The following is a 17,290-nucleotide window of genomic DNA, read 5'->3' as shown; positions in this document are numbered from 1 at the left end:
TGATGGAAAAGGGGGAAGATGAGGGAATGTCTGGGGTCGGTGGAGACCTTGATTATGCTGGCTGTTTTACCAAGGCAGCATTTCAGGAACATCAAAGATTTTCTAAGGTAGCCAGGCAAATGCAAGATTAGCAAAGGGAAATTAATTTTCCTTCAAAATTTGTTTTAGGACTTAGTGTAAAAAATGAGAGAGGGCCACAGGTGCACAAAATTCAGGGCATAAATGGTAGGAAACCCAGCAGTGGGGTCTAAAACTTAGAGGCATAGGTTCAGACTAAGGGGCAAGAGGTTTGGAGGAGGAATTTTCCTTTCCACCCATGGCTGGTTGCAATCTTGAGCACTGGAGTTTTAGACAATCACAACATTGAAATATCTGATTGAGCAAACTAACTGCCAAGGCATACGTTAGCATCCAAGCTACGGCCCCACCATCCAGGTCATGCTCTCTTCTCACTGCTGCCATTAGATATGAGGAACAGAAGCTTTAGGTCCCACACTACTAAGTTCAAGAAGTTATTACCCCTCAGCCATTAGGCTCCTGAACCAGTGTGGATAATTTCATTCATCCCAACACTGAAATGCTTCCACAACCAATGTACTACAGTTCATGTTCTCAATATTTATTACTTGTTTATTATTATGATTTTTTTTCATCGTTCTGGTATTCACACTATTTGTTGTCTTTTACCTTGCTTATCGGTGCTTGTGTGCAGTTTTTCATTGATTCTATTGTTTGTCTTTGTATTTACAGTGAATGCCTACAAGGAAATGGATCCCAGGCTAACTTTTGTGCTATATGACTGTAACAAAAGTGAAGTCTCCATTTAGAAGGCAACTTTGGCTGTTTTTCTCTCTACCATCCTGTTCATGTCTAGATGAAGAATCACCTTTTGAAACCAAGAGAAACAACAGATGTAGTTGAAATAACATTTATTTCACATGAAAACTATTCTTCTCCTGATGAACTAACAGTTGACATTTAACTGTTTCTCAGTGCAACTTTTCTTGTTCCCTGTGTTTATGCTGAATTCATTCCACTTTATGGCATACCGACCGCTTTACTCATTCTTGCGTTTTTCTCGTGAGTACATATGTACAGATTCCACAAACGTGGCCACGTGTTCAGGATCCATATCGGGATACATGCCGTGTCCCAAATTTGCAATGTAGCGCTGTGTACCAAACTCTTCAATCATTTTCTTCACAATTTCACTTATTTTTTCCTAAATTTAAACAGAAGGCATTGAGATTTGAATTCAAAATGTATCCCCTCAACTAAAATGCAGAGGTCTGCTGCTTACCTTGGGTGCATACAGTGCACAGGGATCCATATTACCTTGAAGAGTCACTTTTCTTCCAGTTTTTTCACTGAAAGAGAAGGAACAAATGCAATTATTAAATTTCCCCATTACCGCTTCATATATTCCTGTAAGGAAAATAGTGACAAAGGCAAGAGACTTTCAGAATATTTGGCTCAGCTGAAGTGTTATCTTTAGGCACCAGTGATTGGGAAGGTGTTACTTTCAGGATGCACAGGACAAATGAAGCAGTTGTGATGTATGACTCCTGTTGTTAATGGGAAGACAGTTAAAATCCCAGCAATTTAAACAAAAGAATATTGTTTTCTGGATGGTTGATGCAATAATTTTATAACATGATTAATTGAAAAACATTTTTTCTTGGATTAACTGCTCTTATGTAAACTAATCCCTATTTTAATTTGTTCGGATTCTGGCAGGTTGCTAGGTTCCTGGCTGCAATTACTGAGCAACTGCAATAGTTGGTAAATACTGTCGGGCAACTTTCTTAAAATTTAGTACAGCTATATCATCTATTTCATTACTGATTTTTTTCTACAGCATTAGTTGTTGCAGCAGTAGAAATGAATAAAAACTCCCGATTCCTTCCCTTAACTTTCATTTTCCATTCCTTATACTGGCTGTTTCTTCCCTCTGTTACATATTGATAACCACAGGCAGGTTAGATTTTCAGCTCATTTCCTTCATCTCCTGTTCTTGACACTGCCAAGTGAATCCATTTCACATTTCTGTATTGGAAGTGGTAACGTCCTTGAAGTGTCTAGAGGTCACATCACCCCCTTGCACTTTTCGTTGAAGGTCTGGCTCAGCTAAAACCAACAGAAATTTTGATACACTTTTTGGGGTCTTTCACGGTATTAAGTTTGGTTTTATAATAAAAACAAAAGGTCAACTGGTATTCTTTGTGTATCACCGAACCTGATCTTGCGTTCTTTTCCATCAGGGTCAATGAGTGACAATAAGTAGGAATTTTGTCCATCTTCTCCTTCCCCTCCCCCCTCCTTTCTGTACTCAATACCACTGACTTGACCTGATTAAAATCCTTTAACACATAAGATTACATAGATTATAATTGTGGAAGCCAACTACTTAGCTGATATTTTTGTTCTGAAGATTTAGCTTGCATTCCCTAATCAGTGCCTTTTAGCAGCTCTTTCATAGACCTGTCAAGTACTCTGAGAAGTATCTAATCTATGTGTCCTTAGCAGCAGGTCCACTATTCTAACTGCTCCAAAGCAGATTTCTTAATTATTAGTAACAACTTTTCATTCATGGCGCCTAGTATTAGATCTCTGACAGGTGGACCTGTCTATTTTTAGCAAATTTTACCAGGTCATCTTTACTCTATACCTTAATAAGAATAAAACCAAGCTTACATGGAAGCTGTAGTTTCAAAATGGTTTCTATTATTATAAATCATATTTGATTTGCCATAACTTAAGATCAAAACCTGCATGACTCAATGAGGTGTGTAATTTTCTGTGTTGCCTTTGCCAAATGAAATGGAGGAGAAATATTCTATGGGTATAACAGTAGATTGTTACCATTATTAGAGAAACAAGATAGTGCAGCTGCTGGTAAAAAAGCTGGAATAACTGAGTGAGCAGCTGGGGAAATAGACAGATGACATTTGCCTTGCCTCAGCAAGGATCTGGACCCATTTGCAATTTGCCTACCGCCATAATAGGTCAATGGCAGATGCAATCTCAATGGCTCTTCACACAGCCTTCGACCACCTGGACAATACAAACACCTACGTCAGGATGCTGTTCATCGACGATAGCTCAGCATTTAATACCATCATTCCCACAATCCTGATTGAGAAGTTGCAGAACCTGGGCCTCTATACCTCCCTCTGCAATTGGATCCTTAACTTCCTAACCAGAAGATCACAATCTGTGTGGATTGGTGATAATAACACCTACCCACTGACGATCGACACCGGTGCACCTCAGGGGTGTGTGCTTAGCCCACTCCTCTACTCTCTATATACCCATGACTGTGTGACTGGGCATAGCTTAAATACCATCTATAAATTTGCTGATGATAGAAACATTGTTGGTAGAATCTCAGATGGGGAAGAGGAGTGAGAGATGAAGGAATACATACCAATCCTCAGAGGGATTAGAAGTGGAGAGAGTGAGCAGTTTCAAGTTCCTAGGTGCCAAGATCTCTGAGGATCTAACCTGGTCCCAACATATCAATTGCAGTTATAAAGAAGGCAAGATACTTCACTGGGAGTTTGAAGAGATTTGGTATGTCAACAAATACACTCAAAAACTGCAATAGATGTATTGTAGAGGGCATTCTGACAGGCTGCATCACTGTCTGGCATGGAAGAAATGAGGGTGTGGGGGCTACTGCACAGGACTGAAAGAAGCTGCAGAGGGTGGTAAATCTAGTCAGCTCCATCTTGGGCACTAGCCTACAAAGTACCCAGGATATCTTTAAGGAGCAGTGTCTCAGAAAGGCAGCATCCATTATTAAGGACCTCCAGCACCCAGGGCATGCCCTTTTCTCACTGTTACCATCAGGTAGGAGATACAGAAGCAAGAAGGCACACACTCAGCAATTCAGGAATAGCTTCTTTCCCTCTGCCATCCGATTCCTAAATGGACATTAAATCTGTGAACACTTCCTCACTTTTGCATGATTTTTAATTATTCAATATACATATACTAAAATTGATATACTTATTAAATAAATATTACTTTTTTCTTCTATATTATGTATTGCATTGAACTGGTGCTAAGTTAACAAATTTCACGACACATGCCGGTGATAATAAACCTGATTCTGTTTCTGACAGTTTGGTTTGAGACCCTTGCAGCCTCTGTCATCATTTCTACTCTTCCCTCCTCCATATGCCTGCCCCTCCACATGTCCTCACCTCATTTCTCCTATTGCTTGTCAGCCCTGGCTCCACTCATAGCTCTTAATACTGATAACCAACACTTCACTCTCAACCCAGATGAAGGGTCTGAACCAGAAATGTCAATTGCCCCTTTCCCTCCACCAATGCTGCCTAACCCACAGGGTTCCCCCAGAATTTGTTTTTAGATTGGCACGTTCAGTTACATTACTCAACTTGTTATTTTAGGAAGCTATAAAATTAATGCCAAGCCGTGGCATTTCTCAGAACTAGTTGAAGTAATCACTATTTGCTTTGCTGTCAACTCTTCAACATCCCTCATTTTAATGAGGCATTAAAGCTTTTCTGAAGTAGGCCTATTACAGAGTCATTGTGAAACATGAGGAGGCCTTTGAAGTTGATGTTTTTCTCCATTTCCCCCACCCCCATACAGTAATATAATTTCCTACTCAGCCTTGCAAAACTGGCTGACCAAGTAGCATTATGAAAACTCCACTCTCCAGAACTGGATCAAAGTTCAAAATAAATTTATTATCTAAGTATGTACAGTGGCATGCAAAACCCCGGTCACAATTTCTGTTACTGTGAATAGTTAAGTGCGTAGAAGATGAACTGATCTCCAAAAGTCATAAAATTAAAGATGAAACATTCTTGTCAACATTTTAAGCAAGATTAGTGTATTATTTCTGTTTTGTACAATTTTTGAGTGAAGAAAAGGGAAGGAGCACCATGCACAAGTTTGGGCACCCCAAGAGATTTGAGCTCTCAGATAACTTTTACCAAGGTCTCGGACTTTAATTAACTTGTTAGGGCTATGGCTTGTTTACAGTCATCATTAGGAAAGGCTAGGCGATGCAAATTTCAAAGCTTTATAAATACCCTGACTCCTCAAACCTTGTTCCAACAATCAGCAGCCATGGGCTCCTCTAAGCAGCTGCCTAGCACTCTGAAAATTAAAATAAATGATGCCCACAAAGCAGGAGAAGGCTATAAGAAGATAGCAAAGCGTTTGCAGGTAGTTGTTTCCTCAGTTCGTAATGTAATTAAGAAATGGCAATTAACAGGAACGGTGGAGGTCAAATTGAGGTCTGGAAGACCAAGAAAACTTTCCGAGAGAACTGTTCATAGGATTGTTAGAAAGGCAAATCAAAACCCCCGTTTGACTGCAAAAGACCTTCAGGAAGATTTAGCAGACTCTGGAGTGGTGGTGCACTGTTCCACTGTGCAGCGACACCTGCATAAATATGACCTTCATGGAAGAGTCATCAGAAAAAAACCTTTCCTGCGTCCTCACCACAAAATTCAGTGTCAGAAGTTTGCAAAGGAACATCTAAACAAGTCTGATGCATTTTGGAAACAAGTCCTGCAGACTGATGAAGTTAAAATAGAACTTATTGGCTGCAATGAGCAAAGGTATGTTTGGAGAAAAAAGGGTGCAGAATTTCATGAAAAGAACATCTCTCCAACTGTTAAGCACGGGGGTGAATCGATCATGCTTTGTTTGGGCTTGTGTTGCAGCCAGTGGCACAGGGAATATTTCACTGGTAGAGGGAAGAATGAATTCAATTAAATACCAGCAAATTCTGGAAGCAAACATCACACTGTCTGTAAAAAAGCTGAAGATGAAAAGAGGATGGCTTCTACAACAGGATAATGATCCTAAACACACCTCAAAATCCACAATGGACTACCTCAAGAGGCGCAAGCTGAAGGTTTTATAGACAATAGGTGCAGAAGTAGACCATTCGGCCCTTCGAGCCTGCACCGCCATTTTGAGATCATGGCTGATCAATTCCTATCAATACCCGGTTCCTGCCTTGTCCCCATATCCCTTGATTCCCCTATCCATAAGATACCTATCTAGCTCCTTCTTGAAAGCATCCAGAGAATTGGCCTCCACTACCTTCCGAGGCAGTGCATTCCAGACCCCCACAACTCTCTGGGAGAAGAAGTTTTTCCTTAACTCTGTCCTAAATGACCTACCCCTTATTCTCAAACCATGCCCTCTGGTATTGGACTCTCCCAGCATCTGGAACATATTTCCTGCCTCTATCTTGTCCAATCCCTTAATAACCTTATATGTTTCAATCAGATCCCTTCTCAATCTCCTTAATTCCAGCGTGTACAAGCCCAGTCTCTCTAACCTCTCTGCGTAAGACAGTCCAGACATCCCAGGAATTAACTTCGTGAATTTACGCTGCACTTCCTCTACAGCCAGGATGTCCTTCCTTAACCCTGGAGACCAAAACTGTACACAATACTCCAGGTGTGGTCTCACCAGGGCTCTGTACAAATGCAAAAGGATTTCCTTGCTCTTGTACTCAATTCCCTTTGTAATAAAGGCCAACATTCCATTAGCCTTCTTCACTGCCTGCTGCACTTGCTCATTCACCTTCAGTGACTGATGAACAAGGACTCCGAGATCTCTCTGTATTACTCCCTTACCCAACTCTATACCATTCAGATAATAATCTGCCTTCCTGTTCTTACTCCCAAAGTGGATAACCTCACACTTATTCACATTAAACACCATCCGCCAAGTATCTGCCCACTCAGTTTTGCCACAGCCCTCACAGTCCCCCGACTTAAACATCATCAAAAATGTGTGGATAGACCTCAAAAGAGCAGTGTATGCAAGACAGCCCAAGAATCTCACAGAACTAGAAGGCTTTTGCAAGGAAGAATGGGCAAAAAAACCCCAAACAAGAATTGAAAGACTCTTAGCTGGCTACAGAAAGCATTTACAAGCTGTGATATTTGCCAAAGGGGGTGTTACTAAGTACTGGCCATGTAGGGTGCCCAAACTTTTGCTTCAGGCCCTTTTCCTTTTTTGTTATTTTAAAACTGTAAAAGATGGAAATTTAAAAAGTAATCATGCTAAAATATTAAAAATGTGCCATCTTTAACTTCATGCCTTTGGAAATCAGGTCATCTTTTACTTGCTTAGCTATTCACAGTAACAGAAATTTTGACCGGGGTGCCCAAACTTTTGCATGCCACTGTATATGTCACCAATATATGATCTGAGATTCATTTTCTTGCAAGCAATTATAGTAGAACAAAGAAATAAAAGTAATATCTATGATAAACTTCGAACAACCAACGTGCAAAAGACAACTGCGCAAATACAAAAAATAATAATATTGTGTACAGTTCTGGTCACCGAATTATAGGAAAGATGTCAACAAAATAGAGAGTGCAGAGAAGATTTACTAGAACGTTACCTGGGTTTCAGCACCTAAGTTACAGAGAAAGGTTGAACAAGTTAGGTCTTTATTCCTTGGAGTGTAGAAGGGGGAACTTGATAGAGATATTTAAAATTATGAGGGGGATAGATAGAGTTGACGTGGATAGGCTTTTTCCATTGAGAGTAGGGGAGATTCAAACAAGAGGACTGAGTTGAGAGTTGGGGGCAAAAATTTAGTGGTAACACAAGGGGCAATTTCTTTACTCAGAGTGGTAGCTGTGTGGAATGAGCTTCCAGTAGAAGTGGTAGAGGCAGGTTTGGTACTGTCATTTGAAGTAAAATTGGATAGGTATATGGACAGGAAAGGAATGGAGGGTTATGGGCTGAGTGCAGGTCGGTGGGAGTAGGTGAGAGTAAGCGTTCAGCACGGACTAGAAGGGCCAAGATGGCCTGTTTCCGTGCTGTAATTGTTATATGGTTATAATACATAAATAAAAACTGAGAAGATGAGTTGTAGAGTCCATGAGAGTGAGTCTGTAGGTTATAGAGTGTTGAGATGAGTGAAATTATCCATGCTGGTTGAAGAGTGATAGCTGTTCCTGAACCTGGTGGTGTGGGTACTAATGCTTCTGCATTTCCTTCCCAAAAGCAGCATTGAGAAGAGAGCATAGCCTGGATGGTCGTTACCAGATACATTGGGTTTCTAATTGGAAAAGATGAGGCAAAGATCTAACCAAATCCATTTGCAATAGTCTTAGTGTGCTCCATTGCATGAATTATGATTATTTAAATTGTTTATTAACAACATGCTGCTACAAATGCATCAAATGAGAAAGGACCCATGTGTCACATACTGGAGGTGTATTGTACTAAGTGAACTTGAAGCACTGCTGTTAAAGAAGTTACAAAATAGTGAAATATAGCTGCAATAAGGTAAGATACGAAAAAACTGCTGGTCAAAAAGAAGATCTTCTAGGTGAAGAGGAACAGATTGAAAGGTGAAGTCAGTCCATGAAGACCAAGGTGGTCACAAGTTCGTCTGGGAAACTACAACAACCCTGATAGAAGCACAAAAGAAGAAACCAAGAAAATTCTTAGAAGCTTGGCTCTCAATGGAAGACAAGTACACAGAACTGGACGAAATCTATGCGTTTACGAGATCGGGGCCAAAGGGTGCGCCACGGACACCCAAGGAACCAAAGGTTACAACGACCAATAACCAGGGATATGCACTAGCAGAGATCACTCAACCATCTGGTTGGCTGGGACTCCCAGCGGAGGCTGGCAGCCAGCATGACAGCCAAACAATCTAAACAACAAATCATACTAATATAATTGCTAGTACTTGCGAAACAACAGTCAACAGCATGCTGATAATGTCATCTCAACTGATGACGAAATGTTTGCAACCTATCCTCCAGGCTCGGCAAACAACCCAACAAACAAAGTAAATACAATACGGCTGGCAATGAAAGAAAACAACAAATTTTTTAAATGGAGCAATTGGCCTCATTAGGTTTGTCTTATAGAAGGTTGGATTGTCTTGCATTAAAGAAATGTTTACTCCAATATTTTTAAGTGTCCTAGAAATACCTGGGTAAATACGTAAAACAGTAAATGCAGAATCTTATTAAAATTCAGAATGGAAAGGAGCACTCAGTAGCATATGAGAAAGAGAGGTTCGTTCATCTGCAGGTTAAAGAACCCAAGTTTTCATCCACTTGCTAATCTACATACATTTGGTGAGATTATTAATAGAAAATTTATCCAAATATATTTAGATGAGGAAATAGCTACAATACATAAATGCACAAGTACTGAATTTAACTGTGATTATCTTTTCAGACTTTATGTTGTTTAACTGTACCAGTTTCCTCTCCCTTCCTCAAAACTAATTCAGTTTTCAGTTCATTTTCTGAAATTGGCACGAACTGTGCTGAACAAGATCATCTCAGCCACATACAAGTATCACTCAGCAAGTTAACACAACAGTTTCCTCAAATACCTTGCTAATTATTAGTCTGTATGAAGATTCTAGAATATATTTTAACTTGTTGTTTTCTAAATATTTGTACCATTGCTTTTTTAAAGTTTATTCCTATGAAGATATCTCAGTTGAAAAGACATTTCGGCATGTACAGGATTTATTTCTGCCCAAATAAAGTGAGCATGCCGTGGGTATCCGACATGGATTTATGCATTCTCATGACCAATCCAGTATCTTTCACTTTCTGTAACTCTAGTGCATGTATCCTGACTTGCACTAGTTCGACCATTTTCACATCACTGGATTACTTGGCCCTTATCTCCAATTTAAAGTGGCTATTATTGTTTCAAATCCCTCCTTATGTCTAGCCTCCACCAGATCCACTGGACAGACAGCATTGCTTTGTGCAGGGCAAGTCATGTCTTATTAACTTGACTGAGTTTTTTTGATGAGGTGACAAGGGTGAATGATGAAGGTAGAACTGTGGACGTTGTCCACATCAATTTCAGTAAAGCACTTGACAAGGTCCCTCATGGGAGGCTCATCCAGAAGATTAAAAACGCATAGGATCCATGGTGAATAGGCAGTTTGGATTCAGAGCTGGCTTGCCCATTGAAGACAGAGGACAGTAGTCGAAGGGACTTGTTCTAGCTGGAGGTCTGTAATTAGTGGTGCTTTGGAAGGGATCTGTACCGGGACTTCTGTTGTTTGAGATGTATATAAATGACCTGAATAAAAAAGTTCAAAGTACATTTATTATCAATGTATACCATATACAACCTTGAGATTCATCTGCTTGCAGCAGCCACGAAACAAAAAAAAACTAGAATTCACAAACAAAAAGTACATCACAGAGACAGTCATCCATCCAATCTGCAAAACAGAACAAACAAACTGTGCAAAAAAAAAGCAAACTGACAGTCCACAGAACATGGAGCGCAGAGTCCCAAAAGCATGTAGCCAGTTGGGCACTGCAGTCAGTCCAGGAACCTGGCGGCTGCAGGTCGCAGCTGTGGATCCAGGTGAGTTACAGGCTGCAACTGCAGAGTCAGTTCAGCACTAAGGTGAGTAAAGCCTCCCGGAGTAGTGAGAGGAGCACTGGTTCGTCCTCCACTCTCAGACTTGATGCCTTAAATCCTTTCAATATGGCTCTATGCTTAAATCGGCAAAAATCAGTTCGTTATCTGCTCTTCGGCACAGGTCCCGCCACTTCAGTCTGGCCTGAAGATTCTATCTGGCCTCAAGTTTACTCTAGCAATGGCCGCCACGGCCATAAGTGCAATCTCGAGAGTTTAGTTTGCCGACTATTTCAGGATATCACAAAACTGCTAGGTTGTACAGACAGTTCAAAAACACAACTCCCAAGGGGAAATTACAGCCTGGGGCTGCAGTGATCATAGTCCCAAAAAAGTATATTTAGTGGAATAGTTAGTAGATTTGTTTGCTGCCTGTAAAGCACATCTCTCCAGCACCTCCTTTGCAGCATAGATAGTTGGGCTAGTAAGTTTGCATATGATATGAAGATTGGTGGTGTTGTGGATAGCGTAGAAGACTGGCAAAGAATACAACAGGCTATAGATAGTTGCAGGTACAGGTGGAAAAATGGCAGATGAAATTTAACCTGGCCAAACGTGAAGTGTTGCACTGGGTAGATCAAATTCAAAGAGCAAAACTTATAGCATTCTTGCCTTTATTAGTTGAGGCCAAAAGTCGGGAAATTAGGTTGCAGGTTTATAAAACTCTAGTTAGGCCGCATCTGGAGTATCGCATACAGCTCTGGTCGTCCCATTATAGGAATGATGCCGTGACTTTGGAGAGAGTGCAGAAAGGTTTACCAGGATTTTGCCTGGATTAGAGGGCGTGTGCTACAATGAGAAGTTGGATAAACTTGGGTAGTTTTCTCTGGAGCGGTGGAGGCTTAGAGGAGGGCTGACAGAGGCTTATAAGATTATGAGGGACATAGATAAAGAGATGAACAGCATCTTTTTCCAATGATTGGAATGCTAGTTTATTCAGAGTCTTGAAAGATACCCCAAAATAACCTCTCCATAACCCACTAGCATAAAAACTGAAACAGACTTTGATCGCAGGCTCTGTTGAATTACTATCCCATAAGGCTGAAAAGGAGCTTGGTCCTTTGGCAAACACACCTTCCCAGAGGTGTGTTTGACAGCAAGCAATTATTTACAAAATGTTAATTTGTTTGTTAATGGTTCCCAGACCTATTAAGACTCCTGATACTGGTGACATTTTAATTGTCTTTTATGTTTAAAATAAAATTGCAGCTAGGACCCAAAGACCATAACAGTACAAAAAGGCTTTAAGTACAGTGAAGGACAAGGAAATTGTGCAGGAAGCTCCAACAACACACATTTCAAAACTCCTTGTTAAATTTCCACTTGCACGTCACAAATTTGCTAATCTTTTTAAAACTGGAGTATTCATTATTGAAGGAATTGAACTCTACATATATGGAGCTTAGATTCAAATTCAGCCCCTGCAGATAATGACAATTTTGTAACTAAATTATAAAATTTCCAAGTGCAATAAGTTTCTTGGCTTAATTGTACCATTTAATATATGGCAACTTTCAAATTTTTGCACAATATCTAGCCCGACTGGTTGCAAAATATCAGATGATGCAGCACTGAGTATCCCTGAATAATATGATTAGAAAACAAAAGAAAGATGTTTTTATTGTTATCTATAGGAATTATCACTTAAAACAAACTAAAGAGTAACTTGTGCCTTTAAATGTTGATGGTATATAGACAGATGTGACAATTTGCAAGCAACTATGTCCAAAATAGAAAACAGTTAAGATAAATGTTGGCCAGAACACAAAACAATTTCAGCTCCTCCTTTTCTTTTAATAGAACTTCTTATCTACCTGTGGCATTTATCTCCAGATTCACCATGCCCCTTGCATCTTCCCCAAAATTCCCTTTATTGTTACTAATTTAGCTCAAATTATTTTACATTAGTTACTTCTCCATGAAATTCCTCAAATTCTGCTACTTTAACGGTGTTACTTAAGCATTAGCAGCTGTTATGTTACTACTGCTAATTGCTGCTATCATGACTGTTTAATTTCCTGTGGAGTATTACTTCATGTGTGAAGATGGTAAGAAGCAAGGCAAGGGATACAAATAGGATCAGCTAGAAGAAACTGGAAGGTTTAACTTTGAAATAAGAATAATCCTACATATTCCTCTAGTTATAAAGATTTTCCAACTAAGAATTCAGATAACATTATCCTACCAAAACCAGCATACGGCATTTTTATTCCTCTTTCCGGAACAGAAGTTACTTTTAAATGTACAGTTTCAATTCTATACATTGCTTATCATCAGATATCAGTACAGATGCAGGGTTTCAATCTGAAACAATGGCCATCCCTTTGCCTCCACAGATACTGCTTTACCTGCTGAGTTTCTTCAGCAGACTCATTTTTGCATGTACATATTTCTTAGTTGGGTTCAATCCAAATGAGTGGCTGCCTTTGCTCTGCCTTTCAGTGCATCTTTTGCTGCTATTACTTCTATTTGTAGGTTAGTAATTGTTAATAATAAAGGATTTAATCCTAAAGTCTATGGTTGATGAAAGAGCATTAAATTTCCTACATTATTGATGCTGCTGGGACAGATTATTCTTGTTCATAGTTTGGATCTTGAACAAGTTAAGTGCTGAATAAATATTTTTGTTTATTATACAGATGCCTTTATTTTGAGTGTAAGCCACTTATCTAACAAAGCAGAAAGACTATTCTGTTGTAATTCAATCTCCCCCTGTAAATGTATACAAGACTATTCCTCAAAGAACTATTTTCATAATATGTTCATTATAGTTCACAAACAAAATTTATTGCCTAAGTGTTTTGTTTATTTTCTAGCCCACTCTCACTTATTTTCATGGCTCAGTGGGTGTAATTTGCACTCCAGACCTTGGGCCTCTGTTAGTGCTATTCTGAAACCAGAGGCATCTGAAAATTGCTCATTGGCAATGCCCATTCTCTCTTCTCTGCTAACCAAAGACTGCAGAATTACAGGGCAGCAAAGAAAACACAAATGTGGCGAGATTCATGGCTCAAGAGAGTAGGGAAGGGGAGGTGGCACAAGGGTGACACTGAAGCTTCCAAGATTAGCAAGTCAAGAGGAATGCACAGGAATGTGAAGCTGGAATGGGATGTGTGGGTTCAACATGTTAATAGAAAGGAATAAAATCTATTTCTTGCTTTTAAAAAGTTAGTTACAACTGTAATGGCTTTGGATTTACATCCAACCACTATTGCTCATTTACTGTACTGAACTCCGCTTTACTATTATCTCTCATACTAATTATCCATCCTGGTACACCTTAACTTTGATTTGACAAGTTCAAGGGGTACATAATGAAGCATATGTGGCATGCAACTCGGTTAGTCACCAGCCTTGTGATGTAACATCTTTTCAATGTATTAAACTGTTTTGTTGCCGCAAAACAACAAATATCATGATACATTTTCATGACATGAAACTTGATCCCGATATGCAGATCAGGGCATGACAAAGTCATGCAATTAAACATCCAAATAACATTAAAGAATTGGATCTCAACATTTGAATGGCACAACTTAAATTTAAAATTCTGAACTTAATCTAATGTAGAACTTTCATTCTTGCAATTTTTGGAGTGGCAGGTGGTGTTTAAGAGTGCAAAAATAGTATTGCTGTGCTCAGTGATTTTTTAAATCCCCACTATTTGAATCTTTTATAATGGTAGTTTGCCTGGTAAATTACATCCTTTCAAAAGCTGTTTTAATTGCTGCTCTGCTTACCGTGCAATTTTCGGCTGAATAGTCCAGTCTAGCCCCACCACTTCATACCCAGAATCTGAAATGTCTTCCAAAGCATAATGGGCATCCTTTGCAAACACAATCTGGAATAGAAAACATAGCGGGCTATGTTACTTGGAAAATGAGTAAGCCTCATATTTGAGGACTAGGGTTAACTTTCTCAGACTAGTTGTACAGGAAAAGATTTCAATGGCTTGATCACATGTATGGCAGCTCCATTTCCATTTAAATCACAGTATGAAAACAGGTATCTTATTTCTAATTTCCTGCATCACTCATACAGATGGGAATGAATTGTACATGATTTGTTTGCCTCAGTTGCATTATTTTGCTTAATATATTGGCCTTGCTTTGAATTCCACTTGGATTTTCTGGCCCATGAGCTCAATAATTTTGGTTCCAAATGAAGTGTTATTTTGGACCAGCTGCTTTAGTATATAATCCTCTTTCCCTTCAGGGCTCCTGAATCAAATGAAGGATTTTATCTGTACTTGAGAGGAACAAAATACTTGATTTGCACTTACCAAGCTTTGTAAGACACCATGACGTGCTAAATCATTATAGTGCTCTTAGTCATCCAGTCAAAACTCAGGTTTATTCTTCCCTTTTAAATAAAAGGGACTGTTCAGAATATGTGCTGGGAACCTGAAACAATCCTGTCGTTCCATTAGTGCTTTTCCTCTAATGACCAAATTCTGGCCACGTGAAGAAACTACATGTGAGGGATGGTGTTGGGCACATAGGGGCAAACAAAGCTTCTGCTCAATCCAAGATATGGCGTGGGGATGCACCATGGCTGGCCAGGTGAGTGCAAGTATCGTAGGTGAAACTATGGACTTGTTTTGGGGGACTTTGAGATTCACGGTGTATGCATTTCTGGATTCCAGTTACTGTTTTTTTTTTGCAGTTGTTCAGTGGTTTGATTGGTGCAACTGATGTGGCCTGGGGCGCTATAGTGAAGAATGCTTTGCCCTGCTGGCCAGCAGCACCAAGCTGAACTGAATTAAATTGAATACCTTTGGAGTTGGATATTCTGTATTGTTTGCTTGCTTTTTGCCGTTTGCACAATTTGGTTTTTTTGCTTGTTGGTGTTTGATGTTTTCTTGAACGGGTTCCATGGTGTTTCTTTCGTTTCATGACGAATCTTAAAGTTGTATTCTGCATGTAGACTTTGATAATAAATGTATTTTGAATCTTTGATACATCAGCCATGCTCTATCCCTTCCATCATCTCCAGTTGAAATTGATGCAAGCTACTGTCTTCCTGTTTGGTTTCATGGCCCAAATGGCTCATGCTGTTAGGTAAAAGAAGAGCTGCACTTGTACTTGAAGAAACAAATGACTTTTTGACACTTCATTTAAAATCTATGCCTGCCCACATACAAACTTAAATCTTGTCTGTCATCTGTTATTATTTATAATCTGATGTTTATTAGTTCAAGGGGCAGATTTAAGACTTAAAATACCTCAAATTTTCCTTCCAAAAAAAGCCAACACCAATGAAGATTTGAAAAGGAAAAATTAAACCACAGCTGGAAAATCAGGACTAAAGTGACTTTGAAAGATAGGTAGATCAAAAAATGAAGAGCTGTTTATCCAAGATAACCAGGCATACATTTCTCTCCAGTTTCTGTTACTGGCTCCAAAGGCCAGTGTAAAATTTATTTTCTATCATTTGTGAAGTTTCTTAACTTTGTCATATTCTCCCAGCCACTGAGATAAAAGGTTAGACATTCTACAACAACTTGGTACAGGGAGACTGCAGATATTGGAATCTAGAGCATAAAGCAAATATGCTGCAGGAATAACTCAGCAGTCAAAATTCTTTTTCTGGATTGTCAGCTGTCCACTTCCCACCACAGGTGCTGCCTGACCTGTTGAGTTACTCCACCAGCTAGTCTTTTTTTGGCTCAATTTACTTTGTTGCCAACAGGCCTTAATGAAGGAGGACCAGTAGAACCCAGGGAGGAAATCTGCCACTTGCGGCTAGTTACAGAAATTAAGGAGTTGCAACAGAAAATAGGGAGGAGTAAGAGATTCTCCTCTTTACACATCAAATGACCTTTTTTTTTTGGCTAAAATGGCTAGTCCTTTAAATCATCACACACAAAATGCTGGAGGAACTCAGCAAGTCAGACAACTTCAGACATCGGCCTGAATCGCCCACTGTTTACTCTTTTCCATAAAAGCTGCCTAACTTGCTGAGTTCCTCCAGCATCTTTTGTGTGTTGCTTTGTATTTCCAGCATCTGCAGATTTTCTTGTGTTCCATTTAAATCATGCCTCAGTATCATAAAGCAAGGCTCATCCACACCTCTCTCCATCATAGTTTTGGATGCCACACGTGGAACTAAACCAGTTCACAGAAAAGTGATCTCAACTAGTAAGTGAATGGAAAGTACGTATGGCTGCAAATTCTTTTGGCGAATTACACTTTGATTATAGGAAACAGACTGATATTGTGCAACCATTTATACAACAAATTTGATTTCCTTTTAAACATTCAGCATGTATTGGCCTGAAAACCAGACAAAATATGTACAATTCACAATTACAACTATGGGACACAAAGTATACATGCATATGCTGCAATCTGTCATGGTCAAAATTAAGATCACAATGATTACAAAACATGCAGATGCATTAAAATGTCAAATTGGAATCTAAAGTTGTTATTCAGAATGTCCAAGAGGCATGCAAACTAAACCAGTGTTAGGAATAGGAAAGCAATCACCTGCATTTCCCTCTCCTAGTCACTGACATAAATAAATTATATTAGCATTTAAACTGTTAAATCAGATTTAAAAGGTTGAATTTGTGTAATGCAGCATCTCTGGTATAATTAAAAATATTTTCAAAATAAAATCTGGGTTACCTACTCACCTTTCACCTAAGAATTCAGCTCAGCTTAAGATGACAGAATGAAATCCTTGCTGTTTGCTTGTGCAAGTGTTCTCAGTGAAATTGGTTTCAACATATTCTGGGTTTGCTAATTAATGGGCCAACTTACAGGGGCTAGTATGATGCCTCTGAGATTTGTGTTGATGCATATTATTGGCAACAAAGTAGTACATTCTATGGAGACAAAAAGAC

At 39.3% G+C, this 17,290-nt stretch overlaps 1 protein-coding gene across 1 annotated transcript in view; it reads right to left on the bottom strand.

The window, feature by feature from the left end:
- Positions 1-914: 914 nt before the first annotated feature.
- Positions 915-17,290, bottom strand: part of urod (uroporphyrinogen decarboxylase) — a 50,151-nt gene continuing 33,775 nt past the window's right edge. Inside the window, exons 8-10 of the mRNA XM_073062896.1 lie at positions 14,181-14,281; positions 1,301-1,367; positions 915-1,222 (exon numbers count right to left, since the gene is read on the bottom strand). Coding sequence (XP_072918997.1) covers positions 1,058-1,222; positions 1,301-1,367; positions 14,181-14,281 — 333 coding nt within the window. The 3' untranslated portion in view covers positions 915-1,057. The remainder of the gene's footprint in view (positions 1,223-1,300; positions 1,368-14,180; positions 14,282-17,290) is intronic.

The sequence above is a fragment of the Hemitrygon akajei genome, chromosome 12, assembly GCF_048418815.1.
Source record: "Hemitrygon akajei chromosome 12, sHemAka1.3, whole genome shotgun sequence".
Taxonomy (NCBI): domain Eukaryota; kingdom Metazoa; phylum Chordata; class Chondrichthyes; order Myliobatiformes; family Dasyatidae; genus Hemitrygon; species Hemitrygon akajei.
This window is presented reverse-complemented; position numbering and strand designations above follow the sequence as displayed.